This window comes from Callithrix jacchus, chromosome 3, assembly GCF_049354715.1.
Source record: "Callithrix jacchus isolate 240 chromosome 3, calJac240_pri, whole genome shotgun sequence".
Taxonomy (NCBI): Eukaryota; Metazoa; Chordata; class Mammalia; order Primates; family Cebidae; genus Callithrix; species Callithrix jacchus.
The window spans coordinates 94176879-94203184 of record NC_133504.1 but is presented as its reverse complement, the minus strand read 5'-3'; the positions used below and the strand labels follow the sequence as shown (position 1 = coordinate 94203184).

The 26306-nt window shown below is 34.8% G+C and overlaps 1 protein-coding gene and 2 long non-coding RNA genes across 10 annotated transcripts in view; 2 read left to right on the top strand and 1 right to left on the bottom strand.

Moving 5' to 3' along the window:
• Positions 1–9306, top strand: part of LOC118152236 (uncharacterized) — a 97908-nt gene extending 88602 nt beyond the window's left edge. Inside the window, exon 4 of the long non-coding RNA XR_004740758.3 lies at positions 9188–9306. This is a non-coding gene — a long non-coding RNA (uncharacterized LOC118152236). The remainder of the gene's footprint in view (positions 1–9187) is intronic.
• The window catches only part of CENPE (centromere protein E), an 81287-nt gene extending 55805 nt beyond the window's left edge, over positions 1–25482 (bottom strand). For 7 of the 8 annotated variants that reach the window (XM_035293209.3, XM_035293210.3, XM_035293211.3 and 4 more), the window contains exons 1-16: positions 25369–25482; positions 23858–23949; positions 23289–23378; positions 23046–23164; positions 22226–22345; positions 21730–21811; positions 21502–21569; positions 21353–21418; positions 17718–17769; positions 15639–15726; positions 15197–15326; positions 13769–13888; positions 12743–12901; positions 9488–9635; positions 8539–8627; positions 7296–7463 (exon numbers count right to left, since the gene is read on the bottom strand). In XM_035293209.3, the coding sequence (XP_035149100.3) occupies positions 7296–7463; positions 8539–8627; positions 9488–9635; positions 12743–12901; positions 13769–13888; positions 15197–15326; positions 15639–15726; positions 17718–17769; positions 21353–21418; positions 21502–21569; positions 21730–21811; positions 22226–22345; positions 23046–23164; positions 23289–23378; positions 23858–23949; positions 25369–25424 (1647 nt within the window). In that variant the 5' untranslated portion in view covers positions 25425–25482. Of the gene's footprint in view, positions 1–7295; positions 7464–8538; positions 8628–9487; positions 9636–11453; positions 11678–12742; positions 12902–13768; positions 13889–15196; positions 15327–15638; positions 15727–17717; positions 17770–21352; positions 21419–21501; positions 21570–21729; positions 21812–22225; positions 22346–23045; positions 23165–23288; positions 23379–23857; positions 23950–25368 lie in introns of those variants that run through there. The other variant, XM_035293213.3, reaches the window with a different exon arrangement.
• The window catches only part of LOC144576518 (uncharacterized), an 803862-nt gene that overhangs the window by 238852 nt on the left and 538704 nt on the right, over positions 1–26306 (top strand). The window lies entirely within an intron of this gene.

The following is a 26306-nucleotide window of genomic DNA, read 5'->3' as shown; positions in this document are numbered from 1 at the left end:
AGAAAAATGAATTGAAAAATTCTGGCAAAATAATTTCACAACATCTGTGGCCTCTAGGTTAAGGACACTTTGCAATAAGAACTTCCTTTAATGTTTTGGACAATTTCTGAGTCCCTAAAGTCTGACGGTTTCTGGATTAAGTTCTCTTAATATGTAGCCTACTATTACATACTTAGAAAATAAGGGATGTTTCTAAAAATTCCATTAAAACTATTTAGTATTAATTATATTAATTTTCACATAACTCTCCCAGATGGAGAAAGGAAAAACAAAATGTACAAAATTAGCTTCTCCAGCTAGTCTAATGTTTTAATTATTTAGAAACATACTTTCTAATGAAAAAGAAATCCATTAATATGTAGCATCCATATATAAAATAGTCATCTAGGTATTAAAATTTATATTGATCTCAGTAGGAAATGGCTATGCTCTAGGCAGCGTTTATGGTATGTTCAATAAGACATATTATACAAACTAAAAGGAAACAATTTCAAGACAAATCCATTGAGCGGCAGATACACCAAACCTTTCCATAGATGCTTTTAATTCCTCCTCCTCTTGCATAAGCACAAGAGAAACAAATATAATTGAAGTATTGTAAAAATATAAATGAAGAAAATATTTCTTAAATTTTCTAAATTGTGTATACATATGAAAAATGGTTAGATCCTCAATATCTCCATCTTAGAAAAAATCTTTTTAAGAGAATACTTCTGAGTGATGCCAAGATGACAGAATAGGAGGTCACCTGGTCATATCCCCCCAAAATAAGAATTCTGTACCTATCACAGACAAAAGTCTTTTCGTGGAAGCCTTTGAATTCAGGTAGGAGGTTGCAAAACCCCAGTAGAACTCAAGACCTAGATGTGTTGTTTTGAGTGCATACTAACAGCCAGGTGGGAGACCTGCCAATTGCGCTCCCAGGTTTATATGCAGAAATGGCCCCATTCCTTGAAGGGCTTAGCTACAGCTCTGTTTGGCCTAGAGCCTGCAACCAAAACTGTCAAGGGGTCCAGGAGGAATCATACAAGGGTTCTTTCATCTGTCAACATTTGTCTTGGCAGTGGACCCAACTTAGCCTGTAACTTGGATCCTGCCCTCCCCAAACTGTAGTGGTAGCTCAGTACTGTTTGCACAAGGACCTAGAGGGAAACATGCCCATCTGAGCCACCAGGACAGGCTTGCCGGCCTCTGTCGCATAGCAGATTCTGAAGGGGACATGTACTGGCTCCAGTCCCTCCCTGCTGCAGCCTGGCAGTATCCTACTCACACAGAGAACTGCCGAGAGATGCACTTGTCTGAGCCACTGGGACAGGCTTGCAGTCCTCCATCCTACAACAGATCCTGAAGGGGCCCTGTCTCAGCTTCAGTGCCTCTTTGCTGCAGTCAGGAAGCTATCTTGACTGTGTTGGGAACTGCTGGGTGAAGCACCTGCCCCAGCCACCAGGACAGGTTTGATGCCTCTTTTCCATAATAGATCCTAAAGGGGTCTTGACTCCAGGTCCTCTCTATTGCAGCCTGCCAATTATCATGCCTGTGCAGGACAGGCCTGCTGGCTTCTATCCCCAGCAGTTCTGGAAAGAACCTTGAATGTCCCAGCTACAGAATGCAAGCAATCTCCCTGCATAAGGAACTGCTGGGAGTCTTTACTGGGGGTGCCACCAGGTTAAGCTTACCAACATTTGTCCCACAGCACATTCTGAATTAACTCTGAAGCTTGGTTTCAGTTTCTCCTAGCTATAGCCTGAGAAAAATTTCACCTAGCCAGAGTCCTGCCAGGAGACATGTGTATCCAAGTCCCTGTGGCAGATTTTCTAACCCTTGTCCATCAGCAGATTCTCAAATGGCCCTGGATCTTGATCCTGGCCCCTCTTATCTGTGGAATAAGGACAGTTCTGCCCACCTGGGACCTACAGAGAAAGGCGTCCAGTTGTGCCTCTGCAGGATAGCACCCTGACTTCAGTCATGCTATGGATCTTGAAAAGACCTTATAAAGATGGTGAAGACTAAAATAGCTAAGTTCATCTTCAATGTGCAGACACTGCTGCATGACCATAAGCATCATGATCAGGGAAACATGATGTCACCAAATGCACAAAGTAAGGTACTGGTGACGTATTCTAAAAGATGGAGATGTATAATCTGACAAAGAATTCAAAATAGCTATTTTAGGAAAGTTCAGCAAACTTTAAGAAAATAATCCAGAAATTTTTCAGAAAGACTGAAATTAAAAAAAAAAAAACAAAAAACAAACCAGAAATCCTAGAGCAGGAAAATGTAATGAACAAAATAAAAAATCCAATAAATAACATTAGCAGAAGAATTGATCATGCAGAATTTGTGAGCTAAGACAAGCTATTTGAAAATATACAGTCAGGAGGCAAAAAAAAAAAAAAAGATGAAAGAAATGAAGAAAGCTATGGGACAACATCAAAAAAGCAAATATTTGGGTCACAGCAGTTCAAGAGAAAGTAGAGAAAGACAAAGGGACAGAAAGCTTATTTAAATAAATAATAACAGAAAACTTTCCAAAACTGAAGAAAGCAATACATATCCACTATAGGAAGGTCAAAGCTTACCAATCAGATTAATCTAAATGACACTGCCTTAAGACATACTATATGCAAACTCAAAAGTCAAAGACAAACAAGATCTTAAAAGCAGCAAAGCAGCAAGAGTAAAGAGGCAAATAACATAGAAGGAAGTTCCAATATGCTTGGCAGCAGACTTCTAAGCAGAAATTCACAGGCCAGGAGGGAGTGCAATGATATAGTCAAAGTACTGAGGGAAAACAGTTGTGACATCCAAAGTTAGAACACAAAATATTCAGAAGGTGGAGGGAGATAAAGCATTGAGTTTGTTTAGTAATCAATGATAACCTGTTATCAGTTTAAAATAACCTGACATAATTGTAAGACTTTTTCTTGTAAGCCTGATGGTAACCACAAAAAACCTATTAATAGATACACTAAAATTAAACCTATTATAAGAGAAAATCATTTGACCAAAAAGGAAGATAGTGAGAGAAGATGAAATATCTAAAAAACAAATAGAAAATAATTAGCAAAATGGAAGTAGTAATTTCCTACCTATCAATAGTTCCTACCTATCAATATAAATTGACTGATTCTCCAATTATAAGACAGAGTAGTTGAATGCACTAAAAAATCCAATTATATGCTACCTAAAAGAGATTAACTTTAACTGTAAGGATACAAATAGGTGGAAAGGAACGGGCAGAAAAAAAGATATTCCATCAAAACTGAAATCACAGGAGAGCACGAGAAGCTATACTTGTATGAGATAAAATAGACTTTACATCTATAAAGTATGAGATAAAATAGACTTTATCATCATTACATGATGATAAAGGGGTCAATTCAGCAAGAAGTTATAACAATTGTAAATACGTATGTACAATGAACATGGGAGAAAACATATAAAGCAAATATTAAAAATCTGAAGGAAGACAGACTTCAACACAATAATAGAGGATGTCAACACTACACTTTCAGTAATGCACAGATTATTCAGACAGAAAATCAACAAAGAAATAGTATATTTAAACCACAGTCTAGACCAAATAGATCTAACTGATGTTTACAGAACATTCCATCCAACAGCTGCAGAAAACACATTCTTATTAACTGCACATGGAACATTCTCTAAGACAGATCATATATTAGGCCACAAAAACAGTTTTAAAAAATTTAAAATCAAAATTATATCAGTATCTTTTCTAAACATAATGACACACAACTAGAAATTAGTAATAGAATAAACTCTGGAAATATTACAGATACCTAAAAATTAAGCATGCTATTGAACCACCACTGGGTTAATGAATTAAAAAAGTAATTTAAAAAAGTTAAGACAAATGGAAATGGAAACACAATATACCAAAATCTATAGGATATAGCAATAGCAGTTCTAAAAGAGAAGTTTATAGTAATGAACACTTACACCAAAAAAGAGGAAAGATCTCAAACTACCTAATCTATTACCTCAAAGAATTAGAAAAACAAGAACAAATGAAATTCCAAATTAGCAAATGGAAAGAATAAAGATCAGAGCAGAAATAAACAAAATAGGGACTTAAAAAAAAAAATCAACAAAATAAAGAGGTTTTTTTTTTTTTTTGGAAAAGAAACAAAACCAACAAACCTTTAGCTAGACTAAGTAAAAAAGATAGCTGCCTCAAAAAAATAAAATCAGAGATTAAAAGAATAGATATTACAACTGATACCACAGATATACAAAGAATCATGAGACTATTATGAACAATTATATGAGACTATTATGAACAATTATTCTTCACCTAGAGAAAACAAATTCCTGTATTTATTACCTTCCAAGACTGAATTATGAATAAACAGAAAATCTCAACAGGCCAATAATGAGAAAGGAGACTTGAATTAGTATTAAAAAGTTTCCTACCAAAGAAAGGCCCAGGACCTGATGGCATCACTGCTGAATTCTACCAATAGTTACAGAAGAACTAATACTATTTCTTCTCAACGTATAAGATGAAGGAGTTTTTCCTAACTTGTTCTACAAACCCAGCATTACACTGATACAAAAAACAGACAAAAAAGAAAAACTACAGGCCAATATCCCTGAAGAACAGTCGGAAAAACACTGAACAAAACACTATGAAACTGAATTTAACAGTACATAAAAAAGATAATTCACCATGATCAAGTGGGATTCATCCCAGAATATAAGAATGGTTCAACATAAACAAATCAATAAACACAACATACCACATTAACAGAACAATGAAAAAAAAAACCGTAAAATGACTTGAACAGATGCAGAAAAATCATGACAAAATTCAATACCTCTTCACAATAAAAACTCTTAACTAGGTATGGAAGTGATATGCCTCAACACAGTAAAAGTCACATACAACAAACCCACTGCTAACTTAATACCAAATGGGAAAAGTTGAAAGCCTTTTACTCTAAGACCTGGAACAGGATAAGGATGTCCACTTTTCCCACTTTTATTCAACATAGTACTGGAAGTTCTAGCTAGAGCTAGTAGGCAAGAGAGAAAAATAAAACATAACAGGAAAGGAGGAAGTTAAATTGTCTCTATTTGTAGATGATATGATCCTACATACCGAAAACCCTAAGGACTCCACCCAAAACTGTAACAACTAATAAAAAAAACTCAGTAAAGTTGCAGGATACAAAATCAACACACAAAAAAGTAGTATTTCTATATGTTAATAGCTAACTATCTAAAAATGAAACAAACAATCTCATTTATTACCAAAAAAAAAAACCTAGAAATAAATTTAACCAAGGAGATGACAGATCTCTCAAATCAAAACTATAGAACATTAATGAAAGAATTTGAAGAAGACACAAATGGAAAGATATGCATGTTCGTGGATTGGAAGAATATTGTTATAATGTCCATATTGCTCAAAGTGATCCATATGTAATGTGACATCTATCAAAATACCAACAACTTTCTTCACAAAAGTAGAAAAAAACAATTCTCACATTTGTATGGAACCCCAAAAGGCTGTGTATAGCCATGATCAAGTGGGACTCATCCCAGAATATAAGAATGGTTCAACATAAACAAATCAATAAACACAACATACCACATTAACAGAACAATGAAAAAAAAAATGAGCAAAAAGAGCAAATCTGGAGGCATCAAAGCATCTGCCTCCAAAATGTAGTACAAAACTATAGTAACCAAAACAACTTGCTACTGGCATAAAAACAAACACACCAATAGAACAGAGAACCCAGAAATAAATCCATACATATACATACAGTCAACTGATTTTTGACAAAAGTGCCAAAAACATATGTTGGGGAAAGGACAGTCTCTCTTCAATAGTGGTGCTGGGAAAAATGAATGAATATCTGTATGTTGAAGAAAGAAACTAGATCCTGTCTCTTATCATATACAAGAATCAATTCAGAATGAGTTAAGGACTTAAATGTTAAGACTTGAAACTATGAAAATACTAGAAAACAAATAGGGGAAATGCTTCGTAACATTGGTCTGGACAAGGAATTTTTGGGTAACACCTCAAAAGCACAAGCAAAAAGACAAAAATAAATAAGTGGAATTACAACTAAAAGGCAAAGGAAACCATCAATAAGGAGACAACCTATGCAATGGCAGAAATATTTGCAAACTATACATCTGACACATGGTTAATATCCAAATATATAAGAAACTCAAACAACTCAATAGCAAAAAACCCCAAAAACCAGTTAAATATGAGCAAAAGACCTGAATAGACATTTCTCAAAAGAAGACATACACATGGCCAACAGATATATGAAAAAAAAATGTTCAATATTATTAATTATCAAGGAAATGCAAATGAAAACCATGAGGCAAAACAATGAGGTATTGCCTCATCTCAGTTAGAATGGCTTACCAAGAAGACAGAAGAGAACTTGTTGGCAAGGATGTGGACAAAAGGGAATCTTTTATACTATTGGTGGGAATATATAGAAAACAGTATGAGATTCCTCAAAAAAGTAAAAATAGAACTACCATAAGATCAAGCAGTTCTACTATTGGGTATATATACCCAAAGGAAATTAAATGAGCATGTCCAAGAGATGTCTGCATTCCCATATTTACTGCAGCACTTTCCACAATAGCCAAGATATGGATCCAACCTGTGTCTACTAACAGAAGAATGGATAAAGAAAATTTGGTATATAGTCACAATGGACTATTCTTCACTATTTTTTTTTTAAAAAAAGAAAGAAATCCTACCATTTGCAATACTGATGAACCCAAAGGGCATTATAAACCAGGCACAGAAAGACAAAGACTACATGATCTCACTCATATGCAGAATCTTAAAATGTTGATCTCTTAGAAGTAGTGAGTATAATGGTGGTTATCAGAGGCTAGAGCGTTTAGCAGGGAGAAGGGGATGGGGAAATCTTGATCGGATGACATAACTACAGTTAGATAGCAGGAATAAATTTCAACAGCTGTCTTGTACAGCAAGGTGACTATAGTTAATGACAATGTATTGTATTCTTGAAAAATGTAAAATTTGTGGATATTAAGTGCTATCACCACAAAAACAATAACTATGTAAGTTAGTATATTTGTTAGCTAGATTTAACCATTCCACAATGTATATATACCTCAAAACATTATGTTGTACAAAATAAACACATGTTATCTGTACATTTGAAAAATAAAATATAAAAATGCTTACATTATAGAAAAAAGAGAATGATACTGCTTTTAAAAGCATGCTTTTAGTTTTAGTTTCACATTTCTGTCTCTCTTACCTCTTGATCTTTTTTAGTTTTTCTTTCTAGAGCCTCAAATTCATCCAAATCATTTTTTTCTTTTAATTTCAATTCCAGTTCTTCTTTTTCTCTTTGTAGTTGTTCATAGTCTAATACCAGATTATCATAATTAGCACGAAGTGAATTCAACTCACTTTCTACATTCTCCTATTATAAACAAGAACAGATTTTCCAATCAGGAAATTTATATAATATATTCTTTGTTTCCTTAACAAAATTTGGATAATTTAAATAACTAATTTAACTTTGATTCAGTATCTTTCTAAAGGCCAAAATTTTGGTTAACTAGCTAACTTAGAATACATTATTCTGAAAGAATTAGAATTTTAAAAATCATATCAATAAATTATATGTTTGCCTGTGCCTGACAGGGAATTTTGACCATAGATCCTCAAACTCCATAGTATTAAAACTGATATTTTAATTCCCCAATCTTACTAACTCCTATTTTATGTCTCAGATGCCTCTGAATTCAGGAATGATAACAGAGATATTGTTTATTGACTTATAAAACTAATGATAGCTATGTTTTACTATACTTAAAGAGGCCTATTTTTACTTTCTATATTATTATGAGAAAGAGATAAATTATGAGGTAAAAGATACTTTTTTACACCAGAGATTGTAAAAACAAAAGAATATATGTATTCTAATATATGTCTTAAGAACATAAAAATGCTTTGTCAATAATACTTTACAGACATATACTAACAATAAGGAACACTGCCATTATATTCTAAAATTATAATGAAAATTTTTTTAATGCATTATACAACTATGTCTTTAAGCACAAGCAATTTACAAAGTAAATATGAAATCTAAACTTACTAATGTATTCACCAAAATTAGCTCTCCCTGATGTATTATTATTCTATACAGTATATATGCCTGAGAATTAACACTTTAAAAATCAAGTCTTTTTAACCTCAAGAAGTTTATCAAGGCAAAACAGAAACTTTACAAACACCATGAATACCAAGATCTGCCAGTAAAGAGCTAGAAGTGAAGGTTTACCTACTAGCACATGTCTGCCTTATGAAATTTTTAGCCTTCCCCTAGATGCCTGATGATTATGGAGTAGATGTGTAAAGAGTGAGAGAAGCCTTCATTAGAGTCAAAATAGTTACTGAAATTAAATGAGAACAAGTAACAACAAAATCTAATAACAAAAGAATTCTAAAAAGAGCAAAAGCATTATATGCTGTAAAATACATTAAGTTACCTGATCTCGTAGCTTTGTTGCTGGATTCCATTCTATCTCACTTAATGTATCAAGAGTGTTACTGAAAACATCAGACTCTGAACAGAGAGCTATAATCAGAGGAAAAAAAAATTGTCCATAAACATGTTTACCAAATTTCCTAAATCAAATTAAGGATTACTATAAAAATTCTTATCAGATGTAATAAGAACTTCAAATTAACTAATACGTGCTCAGAGTAGGAATACTAAAAGGACATTAATAGTTGTGGTCATTTATATTATTGTATGAATTAAGATAATCACTGATTGCAATTAGTGATATAATATAGGATCCCTAATGAAATATAGGTTAAAAGGACAAATTCTGAATTTGAGATTTGAGCATTTTAAGTAGATTTAAAATGCTCCCCCAAACAGATCATAATATTGAAGAAATAATTTTGAAAGATTCCTACATCAATGCCACTCTTAAGATTAGCAAAGGCAGATGCCATATAACAATAATTTAATTGAATCATGACTAGAACAAAAATAAAAACACCTGTCTAGTGTGTTTCAACTAGTGCATCATTCTTAAGAGATTCAGAATTAATAAATAATTTATGAATGATTACTTTCTATTTATTTATTTATTATTTTGAGACAGAGTTTTCGCTCTTATCTCCCAGGTTGGAGTGCAATGGATCTCAGCTCACTGCAAGCTCCATCTCCCAGGTTCAACGGATTCTCCTGTGTCAGCCTCCTGAGTAGCTGGTATTACTGGGATTACAGGCATCTGCAACCATGCACAGCTATATTTTTTTGTATTTTTACAATTACTTATTTAAATCATAATCTCCATTGTAATCACATCTGAAATACACACTATTTAAACATGTTCATCACATTAACTGAGCTGTAAACATAGTTTCTCTTTATAAGGATGTTTTTATAATTTAATTTAGTTCTACTTGAAAAAAAACACTCACATTCATCAATTTCTCCTAATAAACTTAAAGAAGGCTTGTGTGTTTTTGTTGTTATATTTGCTGGCAAATTAAACTGATCTTCATAGTTTGAGTTCTTCATTTTGTTAATTTTGCCAAGGCACCAAGTAACTCTTCGTTTTCTTTTAGCCTAAAGAAGAAATCAAAATTATGTCATATAGATGTGTGTTCAAAATAACAAGGGAACTAGTTTCTATTTTTGAAAACTATTGACTTGGTAGAATTCTTATTAAGCCAGATTAAAATTTTACTAGTCTAAGGATATTGCTTTTTTTTAAAAAAATCAAACTCTTGACTCCTTAATTCACTCTAACCACCATTTTCTTTTTTTTTTTTTCTGCTTTGTCCTCATCATTTATCCCCTCCTTTCTCAACACTTCAGGGACCCCTGTTCTCCTGGTTCTTACCTTACCCAGCTGGCTGTCCTTATTGCTCACTCTACTTTTCTCTTCTTGTGCCTGCCTCTTAAGTGTTTGTGATGATACTTTTATCAAGTATCATCCTTACTACATCTTTTCAACAGATAAGCTGTGTGCCCAATAAGTTTGGAGAAGTTGTATAAGGCTGTATAGCAAATTGGTGACTGAGTCCACGTCAATAACTTCCGAGCCTATCCACACAACCTTTCCACCACATTGCCTCTTAAGATTATTTGTTGTCCCCAGAATATACTGCATACTCTCATGCCTCTCTGTGTGCTGTCCTTCTCCTTGAAATGGCCAGCCCTTTACACATCCCACTCTGCAAAATCTGTTTCATATATAAATCCTCGACTTCAAAAACCGTCAGTTTAACACCATTTGCTACCAAAGTCACACCTGGACTTGTCATTATCTGGAAGTCATAAACCTAGACCTCTTGCTCTTAATGCAGTTGCTATCCTTCCAACTCACTGATTTAGTTAATGCCACCATAGCTATTTACCTTATCAGGGGCTATTTAGCTCTATTCCATTATTGCATGACTTTTTTTTTTTTGCCATCTCTTTCTTGGTTCTCACCCTATCATCTTAGATTTCATAGACCATCACTGCAATCATGTTTGAAATTTGAGGTCAATATTCTCAAATTATTTGACCCATTCTCTGTCCCTTATGTGTACCCCACAGGGCACAGTCAAATGACATTGTGTTCTAGACCTGTATCAGCCTCCTGAGCACTGCCAGTGCCACAGAGCCAGAAGACTGGCTGAGAAGATAAACTGGATTTTTAATGCTGTGTGGCAATACTCCTCACTCCCTTTCAGCTTTCTTTTTCACTATCTACAAAGGCTAGACTATTTCAAACCCTTAGTATCTCTGCAAACTTATCACTCTATCATCACTCAGAAGAAAAATTAAACCTATTTCACAAAGAAAATATAAACCTAAACTCTTAAGAGTCCCACCTGCACAGAGGCCTATCCTTTACTCTCTATTTGTTAAAATTCAAGAGGTGTCTCTCCTCTTATGTAGCCCAATTCTTTCTACTATATTCAAGATCCCACCCAGCTGGGCCACCTCAACACACTGTAAGGTGGCTTTCACCCCACCACTTAACTCAAATTACTTTTGCAAATGAACTCTGTATTTCTAAATGCAAAGAATTTTTGTCCATCTTGATCTTATTTAACTTCTTAGCACAATATGACAACTGCAGACCACTACCTCCCAGAAATATTCTGTCCCCTTAGCTACCATATTCACTAGGTTTTTTTCTTTTCCAGAGCTAAACTCGGGCTTCTTTATGGATTCTTCTTTCTTGGCCTTTACCCAACTGGATTTTTCCTTCTGTTACTTTGCCTTCTGTTCCCTTATCTCAACATTCAACCAGAACAAACTTTAATTTGGATCTGTAGTAGCTCATGCCCAAATTGATATTTGTATCTCAAACCTTCTACCTCATATTCACACATTTGCATTTTACTGCCCGACTTCTCAAACAAAAGAAATCCCAAATAAAACACCCACCATTTCCCCTGTTCTTTATTCAGCATTCCTTAACTCAACCAATATTGTTACCAGCTACCCAGGAAGCCAAGCAATGCTTGCAAGTCATTCCGGACACCTTCTTCTCTCTTTCCCTGCCCCCAACATCCAAATAATTGCGAAGCCCTGCTATGTTTATTTTCCAAACATTTCGCCAATTTATCCAATTTACTCCAACTCCAGCGTCACAATCTGCAGGCCGAAGCAATCTAATGTTCACAGCAGCTACATCCTTCTCAACTACAATTATGATGTCACATACAAGGCTGTTCTTTGTTGTTAGCAAAACGTCACATTCAAATCCCTCAAAGGGGTTTAAAACACCCCTGCTACTAGAACATCTTAAGTTCAAGGAATTCATCATGTTTCTTCACAACTCCAAGCTTTTGCACATGTAGGTCTAGTCCTAAAACATTTTTCTCTAGGTCATTCATTGGACTATTTCCTGCTCACCACTCAATAATTCTTGATTGTCTTCTGTATACCTAGTATGGTGACTTGTACATAATGCTTATTCATAATACTAATAATGTACATTTGTTGAGAATATGCTGTGTGGAAAGTTCTGTGTTAAGCTAATTCTACCTATTATTTCATTTAATTCTTGCATAAGTCTTAAGAGGTGAATATCGAGCTATTCCACACTGCTACTTGCACAGGAAAAAGCAGAAAAGTGAATTCAAGAAATAGACCAAGGCCAAGAGTTAGGAAATGACAAATTCAAATCCAGGCAGTCTAGCTCCAGAGGTCATCCTCTTAATCATGACACCCTCACACCCCTAAAAAAGTCTATTGAATAAATAAATTCCTACTCAATTAAAAGAATTAAAAACAAACAAACCACACAAACTGTTCACTGTTGTTTTTATCTCTTTTGCCAGACTCTACATTGACACAATTATGTTGTTTTATATTCCACATCTATTTTCCAGAGATTAATATTTCTGTTTAAGTAGAAAACAATATTCTCACATATCCTAGAAAACTGTAGCTTGTAATCACCCAGTTTCTTTAAAATTTATTAAGCAGCATATTACAAATAAATTATTTAAATATATTCCATACTTCTTGAATTAGAATCTCTACAGGTGGGAATCAGAAATTGGTATTTTTAATGAATCTCTTAGGTAAGGTGAAAACACAAAATGTTCTGAGTTTCTTGAATATACTGTATCAAAGGATAGAAAGTGCATAACTATATAATAAACATACTGAAATACCAAATCTATTCACTGTATATCCAGTTTAAGCTGTCATCTTTTAAATTTTACCTTTAATTCCTGTTGTGATGTGAGGGAAGAAGAGGTCACCAGCATCCGTGTTAAGTTTTCAATTTTCTCATTCTGTACTTTCTGAAGCAAATCTTTTTCTTCTAAAAGTTGGGCTAATTGGTCTTTTTCCACTGCCTGAGCCCGTGTCTCTAAAGAAACCTATAGAATGCAATATTGAATTATGTTAATAAATGTGGATAAGTTTTAAAACCTTAAAAGTAGTATAAAAGAATATTAAATTTGTATATGAACTACAAGAATTTTAATTTCACCAAAATAATATACTCTAACTGCAGAACACCAAAATAAAGTTACCATAATGAATAATTTCTCAAACTTGCAAAAAAAAAAAAAAAAAAAAAAAACCACATTTCTTCCATGTAACTATTCTATATACCATGTAAACGACAATGGTGCTGTTAATATAACTCTATGAATTACCTAAGAAGATATGAATAGGCAGAAGTCACAAAACAAAGACTTGATTCCAATAGTAAAGACAGAGATGTTCTCATAAGATTACCATCTTGCATTTTAGATCATTTTAAAAAAAGATCATTAATACATGATTTCTACAAAATATGGGACCATGATGGTTAAAACAAACTAATATGATAAGTAATTATGCTATATTATTAGATTGCTACATAAGGGTTAGAAGAGGAATTCAGGATAACATGAAAATACAGAAAGTAGTCCTAGTAACTCTGTGTAGTTTCTCTTTTTAACCAAATTCATATGTATTTGTGAACATTTTTAAGAAGTATCTCTGTTTGGCCCATTTGATAATCTCAGATTTTGCCCTTTAAAAATAAAAAACAAAATCTAAAATAATTTCAAGAACTAAATCTTACATTTTATAGTCAATTAAACTAAATTTTTTGAGTGATTTCTTCTTGATAAAAGTGATTTAAAACAAGTTGTAGCAACTCAGACATTCAGGAAATAAGAGTCTCGGAACACTTGGGTAGGTCTCCATTCTTAATTGGTTCCTTCTATTTACTGAAATAAATGGTTCATACATACCTCCTCTAGTTGTTTTTTAAGATCCATTATTTCTTTTCTATACCTTTTCAGGAGAGCTTCATCACTTGATACCTCATTAACATAAGGAGTATTCTTCATATATTTAGCAGTACTGGCAAACTGGAAAAAAATGCAAAAGTGCTAAGTGTCCAACACTTAAAAAAATTATAATTTAATTAAAAATATTTAGCTTTCTCATATTCAAGTTAAAAAAATCAATACTCTTTCCAGTTGGCTTAATACTTTTTAACAAAGGGAACATTCTAAGTCCTTATAACAATGCTCTGTAACTTACCCTGGCTAATAGTCTTCAGGAGAATAAAAAAGATATCTTGAGAGAACTTAAAAACATCAGCTTATTGGAATCCAACTTAGCCCTTGAGGTTCAGTGCTAACACTTCCTCTACTCTGAAGTTTTACTTCTAGCCAAAAATGTCTCTTCTTTTAAACTCTATACTAGTTACCAATTAACTACTAATCAAAGGCAATTATGTTGCAAGACAAGTGTTATTGCCTTGTCACAGAATTCATTAATTCTGTTAAGCCAGGGACTCTAGTTTCTCTTTGCACCTCTGACAGTACCTTGATCTGGTACTCAACAGCTATTTAAAGCAATTTTTCTCAGAGTATAAGTACCATAAGTAACTTTAGGTGGTACATGACAGTGACCATTAGAAAACATTGAATCCTTCATTGAGAAAGCTACCCCTACTGACATTTCTCATTTTTCCTTCCCTTTTTTTTTTTTAAAATTTTTTTATTTTTTAAGACGGAGTTTCACTCTTATTGCCCAGGCTGGAGTGCAAAGGCGAGATCTCGGCTCACTGCAACCTCTACCTTCCAGGTTCAAGCAATTCTCCTCCTGCCTCAGCCTCCTGAGTAGCTGGAATTACAGAAATGTGCCACCATGCCCAGCTAATTTTGTATATTTAGTAGAGATGGGATTTCTCCCTGTTGATCAGGCTGGTTCTTTTCCTTTTTAAAACACAAAATGTAGGCCTTGGGCTCAGAGCGAATGAAGGCAACAGTTAACTACCAGGAGTTTCAGAATTATTTTGTTATACAGACAGACACACAATTTTTTTGTTACCTTCTGTCTGTGGCAAGTAACAATAGTTTGTCACTGATAGGACTGATATTAAAGTTTCCTTTTACAATAAATTAAGTACAAAAAGTGAGTTATTTTTAAAAAATATCAAGTAAATTTCAGTAAAATATTGTTGGATGTGGTAAAAATGAAGATAAGATACGCACAACTGTAGTCTGGCAAAATTAAATTAAGAGACGCTATTTAGCAGACAAAAGGTATGCTAATTGATTACAACAGGTAGGCTAATCAATTAAAAAAACTGACAATTTTAGTAGGTAATTTTTTCTTCTTCAAGTTGATCTTCCCCCATATTATGTTGAGGTAAAAATCAAACTCACCTGGAGAGTAGTAAGGGTTTCATCAAAAGATACTGGAGTAATTGTGCAGATAATACGTGTCTTTGCATTTCCTCCCAAGGAATTCTGGAGAATTCGTGTTAACTTGCTATCTCGATAATTTATGAAACCACTTAGTAAGGAATAAGTTTATGGGAGAAAAAGATTGAAAATGTTTATATAACAAAGTAGTTGGTTTTTAATGCAAAACAAATCAGCCACAGTTTCAAAAATTAGTTCTTTACAGATTTTATGAGGCACATTAAAACTACTAAATAAAGCATATTTAAAATAGAAAGTAAATTCAGTAGACTATAGTCATATGTATAAGCTTTTGAATATATGGAAGGAATCAGTACATTTGAGTGTCAATGAAATACTGCAATTTTCAACCTAGTCAAAAATATAAAAATTAGTAGGTAAGTGCACAACAGGATAAACTTACCCAACCTGTCCATCACTAAGTTTCTTGATCACTTGTCCCAAAATAAATAAGCTTCGATTTATATTACAGCCTTCCTTGAGCCGCACACCTGAATTAAACAAATATGAAAACTAAACTTGACTCCTTTTCTAGATGACAAACTTATTTATCACTCAGTTAATGAGAGAAATAAGAGGGCAGATGCTAAAGTCTATGCTCTGGATTAGAACTGAGCCCATTTTTAATATTAGTATCAGTTGTGGAAGGAGCGCTCTCCCTATTTGTCCCACCTATTCAAATGAATAGTTTAGTTAGCTTTGCTGTAACATTGCTACTGAACCAACCAGCTAAAACAAGCATTTATTTTTTGTTCACAGTTCTGAGGATGGGCTGTTTTGGTGGATGTAGGCAAGGCTTAGTTGAGTGGCCCTACATTAGGCTGCAGAATGAGCTCAAGTCTGTTACACAAACTTCTTATTTTCCTTGGATCAGCAGCTCTTCTAATGGCAAGGGTGCAGGTGCAAGCTAAACCATTTAAGCATTAGGAATTATTCATTATATCCTTTGCCCAGTTTTTTGCTGGTTTCTTCTAAGCTTTTCTTTAAAGGCATCTGGACTTTGTATCAGTTAGTTACAAAAGGGTTTTCCCACTGTAAGTTGACTTACACTAATTTTTACATTGAAATTTTTGAGCCACTTATAATGCATTTCTTGGTGTCTGATATATGGATCCAACTTAATTTTCTTTCCAAATGGCTATCAATTAATAAATAATCTATTATTTTCTTCAAAAATTTGAAGGACCGTCTTTATTGTATTCCAAGTTCTGTATTTGGGACTCTTGCTGGATTTTCTATTCTATTCCACTGGGCTGACAATTCACACAGTTTTATTTACTATGGCATTATAATATGTTTCACTATCTCATAGGGCTAAATTCCACTTTCTGCTCTTTTTTGGAATTTTCCTGGTTACTCTTACCTGTTTTAATGTTTACATACATATTTTAAAATCTTCTTACCTACTTTAAACATGAAAATGTACTCTTGATATTTTTTATAGGATTGTATTAAATCTAGAAATTAACACATAGAGGCCTGACATCCTTGTGAGTTTGAATCTTCCCCATCTAAGTATGCTTCTCCATTTTTCAAGTATTTGATGTGTCCTTTAAGTCTGATTTAAAGTTTCTTAGGCCAGGTGTCGTGGCTCATGAACTTTGGGAGGCCAATGTGGGCAGATCACTAGAGGCCAAGAGTTCAAGACCAGCCTGGCCAACATGGTGAAACTCCATCTCTACTAAAAAATACAAAAATTAGCTGGGTGGGATGGTGCATGCCTGTAATCCCAGCTACTTGGGAAGCTGAGGCATGAGAATTGCTTGAACCCAGGAGGTGGAGGTTGCAGTGAGCTGAGATCGTGCCACTGCACTCCAGCCTGAGAGAGAGAGTTACAGTCTGCCTCAAAAAAGAAAAAAAGATTTTCTTTACATTAGTCTTGTACAATCTTTGTTGAGTTTCTTCCTAGGTATTACATCTTTTAAGTTATTATAAATGGAATATTTTTGTTTATTAAATATTTTAGCTGGCTTTTGTTTATTAATATTTTATCTGGTTTATTAATATCTGTATATTAATTTTGTACCCCACTATCTTTCTTAATTTCCTTATTTTGAAAGTTTAAACAGTTTTCATGGAACTCTCATGGGTTTTCCTGCTATACAGTCCTATCAATTGTATAATTGTAATATTTAAATTGATGCTATAGTAAAAATTAACCAGATATAGATGCTGATTTCTATGTTAAAGACTTTTATTAGAAAATAATCATTAATAATGATTTGTTATTAGCAATGAATATTATTACTTTATCCTTTTCTAAAAATGCCTGGTAGTACTTTTTAACCCTATAAAATAGGAAGACATTAAGATTAACATATTTCACCTAATGTAGATGACGGGTTGATGGGTGCAGCAAACCACCATACCACGTGTATACCTATGTAACAAACCTACACATTCTGTACATGTACCCAAAAACTTAAAGTATAATAATAATAAAAAGACTAACATTATTTCATATTTCATGAGTTTTCATTACCTTCAGCTCCTGTTTGAGCAGCTCTTTCACTGCCTGCAAGATCAACCAAATTCTGTAAGATAGATAAAAATAAATATTTAGGGCAGATAATTTGCAATAAGAAAACTTGAACTGAAAGAACATTTTTAAAACATGGTATACCTGAATATTCTATCTGTATACATGTCTCCATGCTATTGTTTAGGCATTCCCTTTCTTCTCTGAGTCTAACTGTTCTTATCTGTTCTTTTCTTTGTATCTTCCATAACGCTGCCAGTGTAGGTTCTGTTTCCCACACAAAGTCCAAAAATTTACCATGGCAAATATAATTCTTTATAAGCTGTCACTTGCATTGCTCCAACTTTATATCTATTCAACCCTTATTCTTACCTCTAGCTAAACTATCCACTATTCCCCAAATAGCCATGTACTGCTACACCTCCAAGCACCAGCTTTTTGCTGTTTCTTTTATTCAGTTAGTTCTAATGTTCTAGTCTGTCCTTATTCTTTATTCAAGAACCAGGTACAAAGATTACCTGCTTAATGTAGCTTTGCCTACTTTATCCTTCCTCCCCTCTTCTCTGATGAACTGCATTACAGAACTCGTTATAAACGTGACTTAAAGATACAACTTAAATTTATAGCACTGATTTTGTTGGGCTAGTCATGTATGCTAGCTGTATTATGCTATAACAATACCATGACTTTACTGTAGCATCTTTAAGAGCGGGACCTCTCTTTCATTTCACACATATTATTTAAAAGAAGTGACTACTTATCATGCTCCAGGCAGTGTATTAGGTGCTAGGGCTACAAATAAATAAGGTCTCTGCTCTTATGGAGCTTATATTCTACATAGAGGAGGAGGCTGGTGAGAAGAGATAAAAAGACAAATAAGAAACGTCATGATAAGTGTAACAGAGACTATTTAAAAATAGAGCTGGACGAGGAACTAGCAGCTTCACTGGATTTGATGGCAGTGGAAGGCTTGTCATTAAGCTGAGATCTAAATGACAAGAGAAGAGGAAGCTGGTCCCAAACAGATCAAGGAAAACAGTAGTCTAGACAAAAAGAAGAGCCAAAACACTTAGTCACAAAGCAGAATGTGCTCAGTGTGTTCAAAAAAATAGAAAAGGCAGTGTGACAAAATTGGTGAAGCGAAGACAGTAAAAGACAGCATAAGAGCAGCAGACGGGCCAGATTACATAGGACTTTTAAGGTAAGATCAAGAAGTCTGAAATGTCTAAATTCAATGAGAAGCCATTGCAGGGCTTTACACAAGGAAGTAATACAACCCTGCATACAGCCCTGCAATGGCTCCCACAATGGACCCACTATGACTACTGGGTGGAGGATGGATTGGGAAGGCGCAAAAGCAACAGCAGGCAGCCCCATCCTGTGGCTGGGGCAGGAATCAGTGAAAGATAATACCAGATTGGGTTAGGGAGGTGACAGGGGAGATTGCTTATAAAGTAAGCAGTGGAGAGATTTCTTGTTTATTATTATTTTTTTAAATCTTAGAGCCCAACACCATGCTCAGAATACCATAAAGGTTTAGTAAACATTGTGAGTAAATTAAAAGAAAGTCAAGGCTTTAAGTTATTTCTCTCTGTGGAGATTTCTGAGACTAGGCAGGTAAATATGTATTAATGGTTTAAGGAGTCTAATTTTTCTTGCACAGTGTCCACTACAGATGACATAGATACATAATAAAAAGGCAAAGTGTTAATGAAGGCAGCATGAGTGGAGGTTAAAGATGAGAACAAACATTCATATTCAAAGATATTCAGAGGCCCAATCTATGAGGGAGGAGTTCATGTGGAGCAGAAGGAAATAAAGTTAGATTGGTTAAGAGTGGCCAAATCTTGTCCCAGGAAGTGACACTATAAAAGCAGTGGTTAGTATATTAGAAATCCATATGATGACTTCAAGACACAAAGACAAGAGTCATGGAGACCAGGTTCCAGGAGACTGCTGTAGTCATTCAAGAGAGATGAGAAAGTAAATGAGTGTAATACCCATGTAATACCTTCAAAGGTAGGATCAATAAGAAATGGGACAACTGGACAGAGAAAGGCAGAAAAAATTGAGTCAAAATTGACTTGGGTGTCCAGTTTAGGCAGCTAGAATAATGCTGATTTTACTGGAAATAAGGAGTATTCACTACGGTCAGAAGAAAATAGTTTGGTTTTAGATATATTAATGTTTCAGATAATGATGGGACACAATTATAACCATCTTTAGGAAGACATGAATTAGAATTCAGAGACTAGATAAATATTTGGCAGTCATCAACATGAAAATGATGATAGAATGTTTGAGAGCAAGAACTTAATTAAGAAAGGCCACAGGATACCTCCAAATTTTTTATTTTTATATTTTTAGGAGGGTAAGGAAAAAGCTGCCAGGGTGGAAAAGAGAGAAGGGGTAGAGCTAAGAGAACCTGGATATTATCATCTCACCAAGGCCAAGTGACAATCAGAGAAGAGCCACTTCTAAAGAGCCAGAGATGACTCGTTAGAGGAGATTTCTTTCCAAGAAGATTCTTAGAATAAGTGGGTAGGCTGGAAGTTTGGAAGAGGTGGACCATGGATAACAGAGCATCAAGAAACATGAGGAAAATCGTCAAGTAGATCACTGAATATTCCAAGAGTATTAAAACTAAATTATTATATTAAAATTATATGAAATATCACAGTCTTGGGTGAGAAAACAAAACAGGTTAGGTTTTGGTTTTTTATTGTTAAAACAAGATTAAGATCTACTATAATAAGTTATACCATGTTATAGAAAAATAGCTAAGGTGAAATTAGGATTGAATATTAATAATCTAATTTTATAAAATCTGAAAATGAATAAACAAATAGATTGCTTGTTTCCCTGAAGTTTTCTAATTAAATAATCTTAAATCATATCCCACATCAAGCTAAAGATTTAAGCCCTAAAGATGTGAAATAAACCAATATGGGAAATGACAGAAAAGGAGCAAGAAAGAGACAGCAATAATTTAGTGTGGCAAAAAGGAAGTGGGAGGTTTACTTATGTGGAATATAGGAATGTTGCATAATGCTTATATTCACTTATTTAATAAATATTAGATATAAAATAGGTACAATGTGTTGGGGCTACAAGAATGAATGCAGTATCACTCCTCTATGGATTTACAGTCTAAAATACTACGTTTATAATACAAAATATATTTTCTTATTTTACTTAGGTAAAACTAAAATAATGTGATTACTTTTTAACCATCCCACCTAGATTTCTGTTGATCACATAAGTCTAAATTATATCGGCTGAGATTTTTTTAAAAAAACCCTCAAATTTCAAGATGACTTAAATTGTTAAATGTATAATAGAAAAAAACCTACTTCATTAGTGGTTAGAAAAAACATCAGTTCCTATAGCCCTGACATTTAAATTTTAGGAGATAGCAGCCATGATATAACAGGAAGAAGATCTTTGAATTTGTCCTACAACATTTCAGCTAGGAATTTGGTGATACTGACAAGACCAAGCAGACCATTTGTAGATTTCCTTCCACATTTAGTTCAGTTAACAGTTCTTATTAAACCAAACATCCAGCAGCTGAATTAAATTTTGTTTTGGCCCATACAGTACATTATTGCAGTTCATTAATATTCACCAATACTCACCAAATGGGATACCTTAACAGATCCATCACAATTAGAAGGTTCACCCTTTTCTCTACTTTCCAAAATCTAGATAGAAAAGGTAAGTTGTAGAAAAATTAGTGCCTTCTTACTTGGAAAGAACTAATAGATAGAAAGAGAGAATTACCTACCATCCTAAAGATGGTATGAGAACGACTGCTTCTTTGATTCATTTTTGTTTCTCCATAATGTCTGTTCTCTGTAAAAATGAGTTACATTTCAGCTGCATATATATTAAAATCCAAAGAAACAATAATTTTTATTTTAACTTAAAAAAGTTGTGATTTGAAGCCTAAACACACTTGATTGAAAAGATAGTTTTTACAAGTGTTTTAAAGAAATACAGTATAAAGTCTTACTTTCTCCCTTTGTAATCCATTTCAATACCATTTCTGATGTATACACAACTTCTTCTGTGAGATCAGCAACATACACATTCCTCTGAAACAAGTTTAATTATGGAAAGATTAGAGAAATAGAAGTCACAAGTTTGCTTTTCAAAAGAGGGTGCAAACTATTCCTTTGTGAAAGTTAAAAGTGGAAAATGGAACCATAATTCTGTAGGAATATAAGAATTCTATGAATACCCACAATGTATTTCATATCAAAGCACACCAAATTGTAACCTGATACTTCCATCTTGCTATTTTTACACTTAAACCAAAATATTAGAGCTGTATTTTAAAACTATACATATTGTTTAAAAGATGAATCTCTACAAATACCTCAAAAAACCCCTCACATACTATAGAAATAGGAGACGCATTAAAACTATAGAAATTAAAGGTAGACATTCAAGAACAACAATCCCAATAAGTAAGCCAATTTTAAAGCCCCTTTAAGTCTGCTACTCACACTGACGTCTTCTCGAATAATTAAAGGCTTCATTTTGTTAGTGCCACAGAGTAAATCTGTAATGGTTTCATTGTATATTTCCATGTAAGATACACGTAAGAGAAATTCCCTATCAGGAAACTAGGAGAAAAAAGTTACGTAAAAACACAGGAAGCATCCAATTGTGAAAAGCTAATACTAAATGCTCACCTGCTTAAAGAGGTTAAAAAAAAAAGTCTGTAAAATAAACTAAGAAAACCTTTGGTTCTAATGTTGACAAAATAATAAACACAAAAATATAAAAGCACTGTTACAGAAATAATTAAAAGTACCATAAAGCTAGGAGAACACCAACTCTCTAGGCTCAGAATAAAACCCGATCAAAAGATGTTCTTATTTTAATAAAAATGTTAATTTAAAACCAACTCTTAACTAATTAGGTTGCCTATTCTGGCTTTCTGCTTCCCTTCTTCTTCTTCTTCTTTTTTTTTTTTTAACCTATATCTACTTTTTACTGTTCTTTTATAATCACTGATAGTTAAATGGTTAGGTGGAGCTAACCATTCTGATAAAATTTACTTGTTCCTTAATGCCTACTTTTTGTTGAGAGTATTATTGTTGCAGAATTCAAGGGAAAGAATACAAGAACTTGAAGCTTTATAAAGTAAGTTGTGGGGATAAAAGTGAATCTATGCTATGCCTTTCTTCTTTTCCCATCAATAGTCAAACAATAACTATAAATCTACTTCCTTTCATCTTTACAAGAGAAATACACTATGACTGGTACCTAGTTATTACTACTTTCACCTGTATGTACTAAAAATCCAGTTAAGTCACTTACCTTCTTAATTTTTTGGAAAATGTCATGAATTGCCCTGGGTATAACTCCCAAATGATCTTCTGAACCCATCATAGTATATGTTTTTCCTGAAGCAGTCTGCCCATAGGCAAATATGGTACCTGTAAAAAACAAAACACACATATGCAAAGATTAAAAACAAATCTATAATGGGTAAAACAATGCATACTTGTTGAACAGATACCCAAGACTAAAATGTTTCTCCAGCATCGAGTGAATACAAACCATTGTAGCCTTGTATGGCAGAATCGATGATTGGTGCTGCTATTTCTTCATACACATTTTTGGTAGTTTCATTACTATGAAAGACACGATCTAAACAACAACAACAACATAGAAGTTAAACCAAATGAATCAACTGTGTTTTCATTCCAAATTAGTAGTTATTCCCAAAAGTAAAATCGTCAGAATGTAGAAAGATCAAATATAAGACACAGTATTTTAATTTTTTGGTTCTCTGAAAATATCCTTCCCTAAGGTAAAATGAGTTCACCTTCAAACACAAAAATTATGCTATAAGTCACCTTTTTTATTTCTTTCAAGAGGCATAATGTTTGTACATGGGGGTCTGGAATCTATCTAGATTCAAATTAGACAACTGCGATTATAACTGTTTTAAATACTAATTGGTTACCTTACTTAAATACATGATGGATAAATAATACTTTTTTTCCAGTGAAGCAGTTTACAGAAGGTTTAGTCTATAGTGAGAAACCTAATATTATTGACAAGCCTTTTGTACTTTTAATAGCAAAAGGATAACAAGCTAACTTTTAATGCTATTACAAGCTTACCAAAATTGAAGGATTTACTTCCATCAACTTGATAAATGGCATTATTGTCAGTTTTCCAGTAAACTTGGGCAGTTTCTCCAAGTGATTCTTCTCTAAAACAATAAAAACACTGCATTTTAACCAGTCATAGAAGTCATGTCATAGGAGGGATAATTTAAAAGATTTCATCTTCTAAAGAATATTTTGAAAGATAGTAATATGAAAATGACAGAAAGTCCATCTTTGAGGATTCAACACTCTTAAATGGAGCTTCAGTGACCTGCCTTCTCATGTGTTTTTTTGTGAAGGCTTTCATTCTCACCCTCTCCCCAAGTACTGGCAAATGAAGGGATGGATTCAAAATGCAACTCTGATTATGCCTGTCTTGCTGAAAATTCTTAAAACCTTTTGGAAACTTATGAAATCCTCAGCATGGTACACGAGTCCTAGATCATTTCATTCTCTCTTCATTTTCCTCTGAATTCATAGATACATCCTAAGCTCCACCTGAAGGTCTTCCCTAAATGACAGATGTAACCTCTCTGTGCCTGGAATAGTGACTTTACTTTCCATTAAGTAACACAGCCATTATTTCACTCATGAAAATTGTCAAGACTTTGCTGACACCAGTTCGCCCCACGGAAGCTGTCATCTCTCTGATGGGTTAATGATTCCTCTAGCAAACACTCTCCACCTGCCCATGAAAACACTTGTCACAAGTTATCCTAATGGTTTCTTTATGCAGCGGTTGAAGGCATTAGATAATGGGCTCCTCAGAATATAGGAAATTCCTGATCTTGGTATTTTCATTTATTAATCCCCATGTTAAAGAAAAATTTCTCACACACGCAAATTGTTAACATTTTGGGACGAGGGCCAGAAGCTGGCGAAGCAAACCGACTTCATTTACTCCTCTTCCTGCTTTTTCTCCACAGCATTTATTACTTACATATCACCATTTAACATCCTACATTTTTAACTTTTTTTTCTTTCTCGCCCCATTACAATGATAGATCCACTGGGCAATGACGGGAGTGTCTGTGTAGTACAGGACAAAGTACTAAAAAAACAATATTGATAAATATTTGTAGAATGAAGTCTTGAGTGACGACTGAACGCAATGTGACAGACCGACTAGTCCTTGTCCTCAGGGAGTCTGGAGACAGCAGTTACATGTAAAATGACTAACTGTGATGAGGGTCAGGAAGGAACAGTTCCCTACGTCTTCTCGGGGGGGGAATGGGGCAGGGAGGAGGAGATGAGGCGAGGCAGAGCAGCGCAGAGGGGAAGGTCGTTAAGGTCAGTGAGACTAAGTTAAATTTAAGTGCACGTCGCAGCGGGGATGTATCTTCTAGCTCTCCGATCCTCCCCTGTCACTTTAAAGACATAGAAATCATGGCCAGAGGCCGAGTTATTAAACAGCAGAGCCGGGTAGCAGCGGCTCCTAGAAACGCCGCAGGCTTCGCCTCTACGGCTCAGGGCGGCATTGCAAGCCCAGCGGGCACTGGGCCGTGGTGTGGCCCTCCTCCTACCTGCTGTTCAGCGGCCGCACTCGCACGCAGACGGCCACAGCTCCTTCGTCCGCCATCCTGTCAAGCTGAACAGAACCCAAAAAAATGGCCAGGACCCTCCGCGGCCAGCGGTTCAGGGCTCACGGGCCGCCCCGCCTTTAAATTTAAAATTTCCCAAACGACGCATCTGATTGAGCCGTGGCCTCGTGACGTCATGAGCCGTTCCACCTGCGGCGCAGCGCGGGGGACGCGAGGCGGTCGGCGCGACCACCGCTAAACAGGAGAGGGGGATTTAAAGGGCCCGGCAAAGAGTCGGAGGAGGGGGTGGCAGGGAGGGCCTCCCGGGAGTGGGTGGAGAGCGGTGGTCCTGGAATACCAGAATACCATTATCTGCCAAATGGCAGCGAACGTCATCCTCCACCCCATTCTTAAAGAGTTTGCAACCTGTAGATGAAACTAGGCAGAGACACGTATTTTTCGCTACCAAAACAGAATTGCAGTCTTTTAAAGAAACTGCACTAACAGTTTAAAATACACTTCAAACATCAAGAGTTGAAACTCACTCACTGTCCAGTCCAGAAACGTGACAAGCCTGTTGTGCGCCTTAGAAAATCTGTTTAGGCCTTTCTTTTTTCTTTCTCTCTCTTTCTTTTCTCTCTTTTTCTTTCTTCCTTTCTCTCTCTCTTTCTTTCTTTTCTGCAACTCCTTTCCATTAGCTGTGGCTTCCTAATACGTCGAATTAGGGAAAAGAATTACTGAGGACTCTGAGGACTGAAAAACTCATTGAGCAATGGGTCGATACTTTTTTTTTTTTTTTTTTTGAAGGCGGAGTCTCTCTCTGTTGCCTATGCTGGAGTGCAGTGTTGGTATCTGGGTTCACCGCAACATTTACCTCCCGTGTTCAATCGATTCTCCTGCCTCAACCTCCGAGGATTACAGGCGCCCACCACCACTCTCAG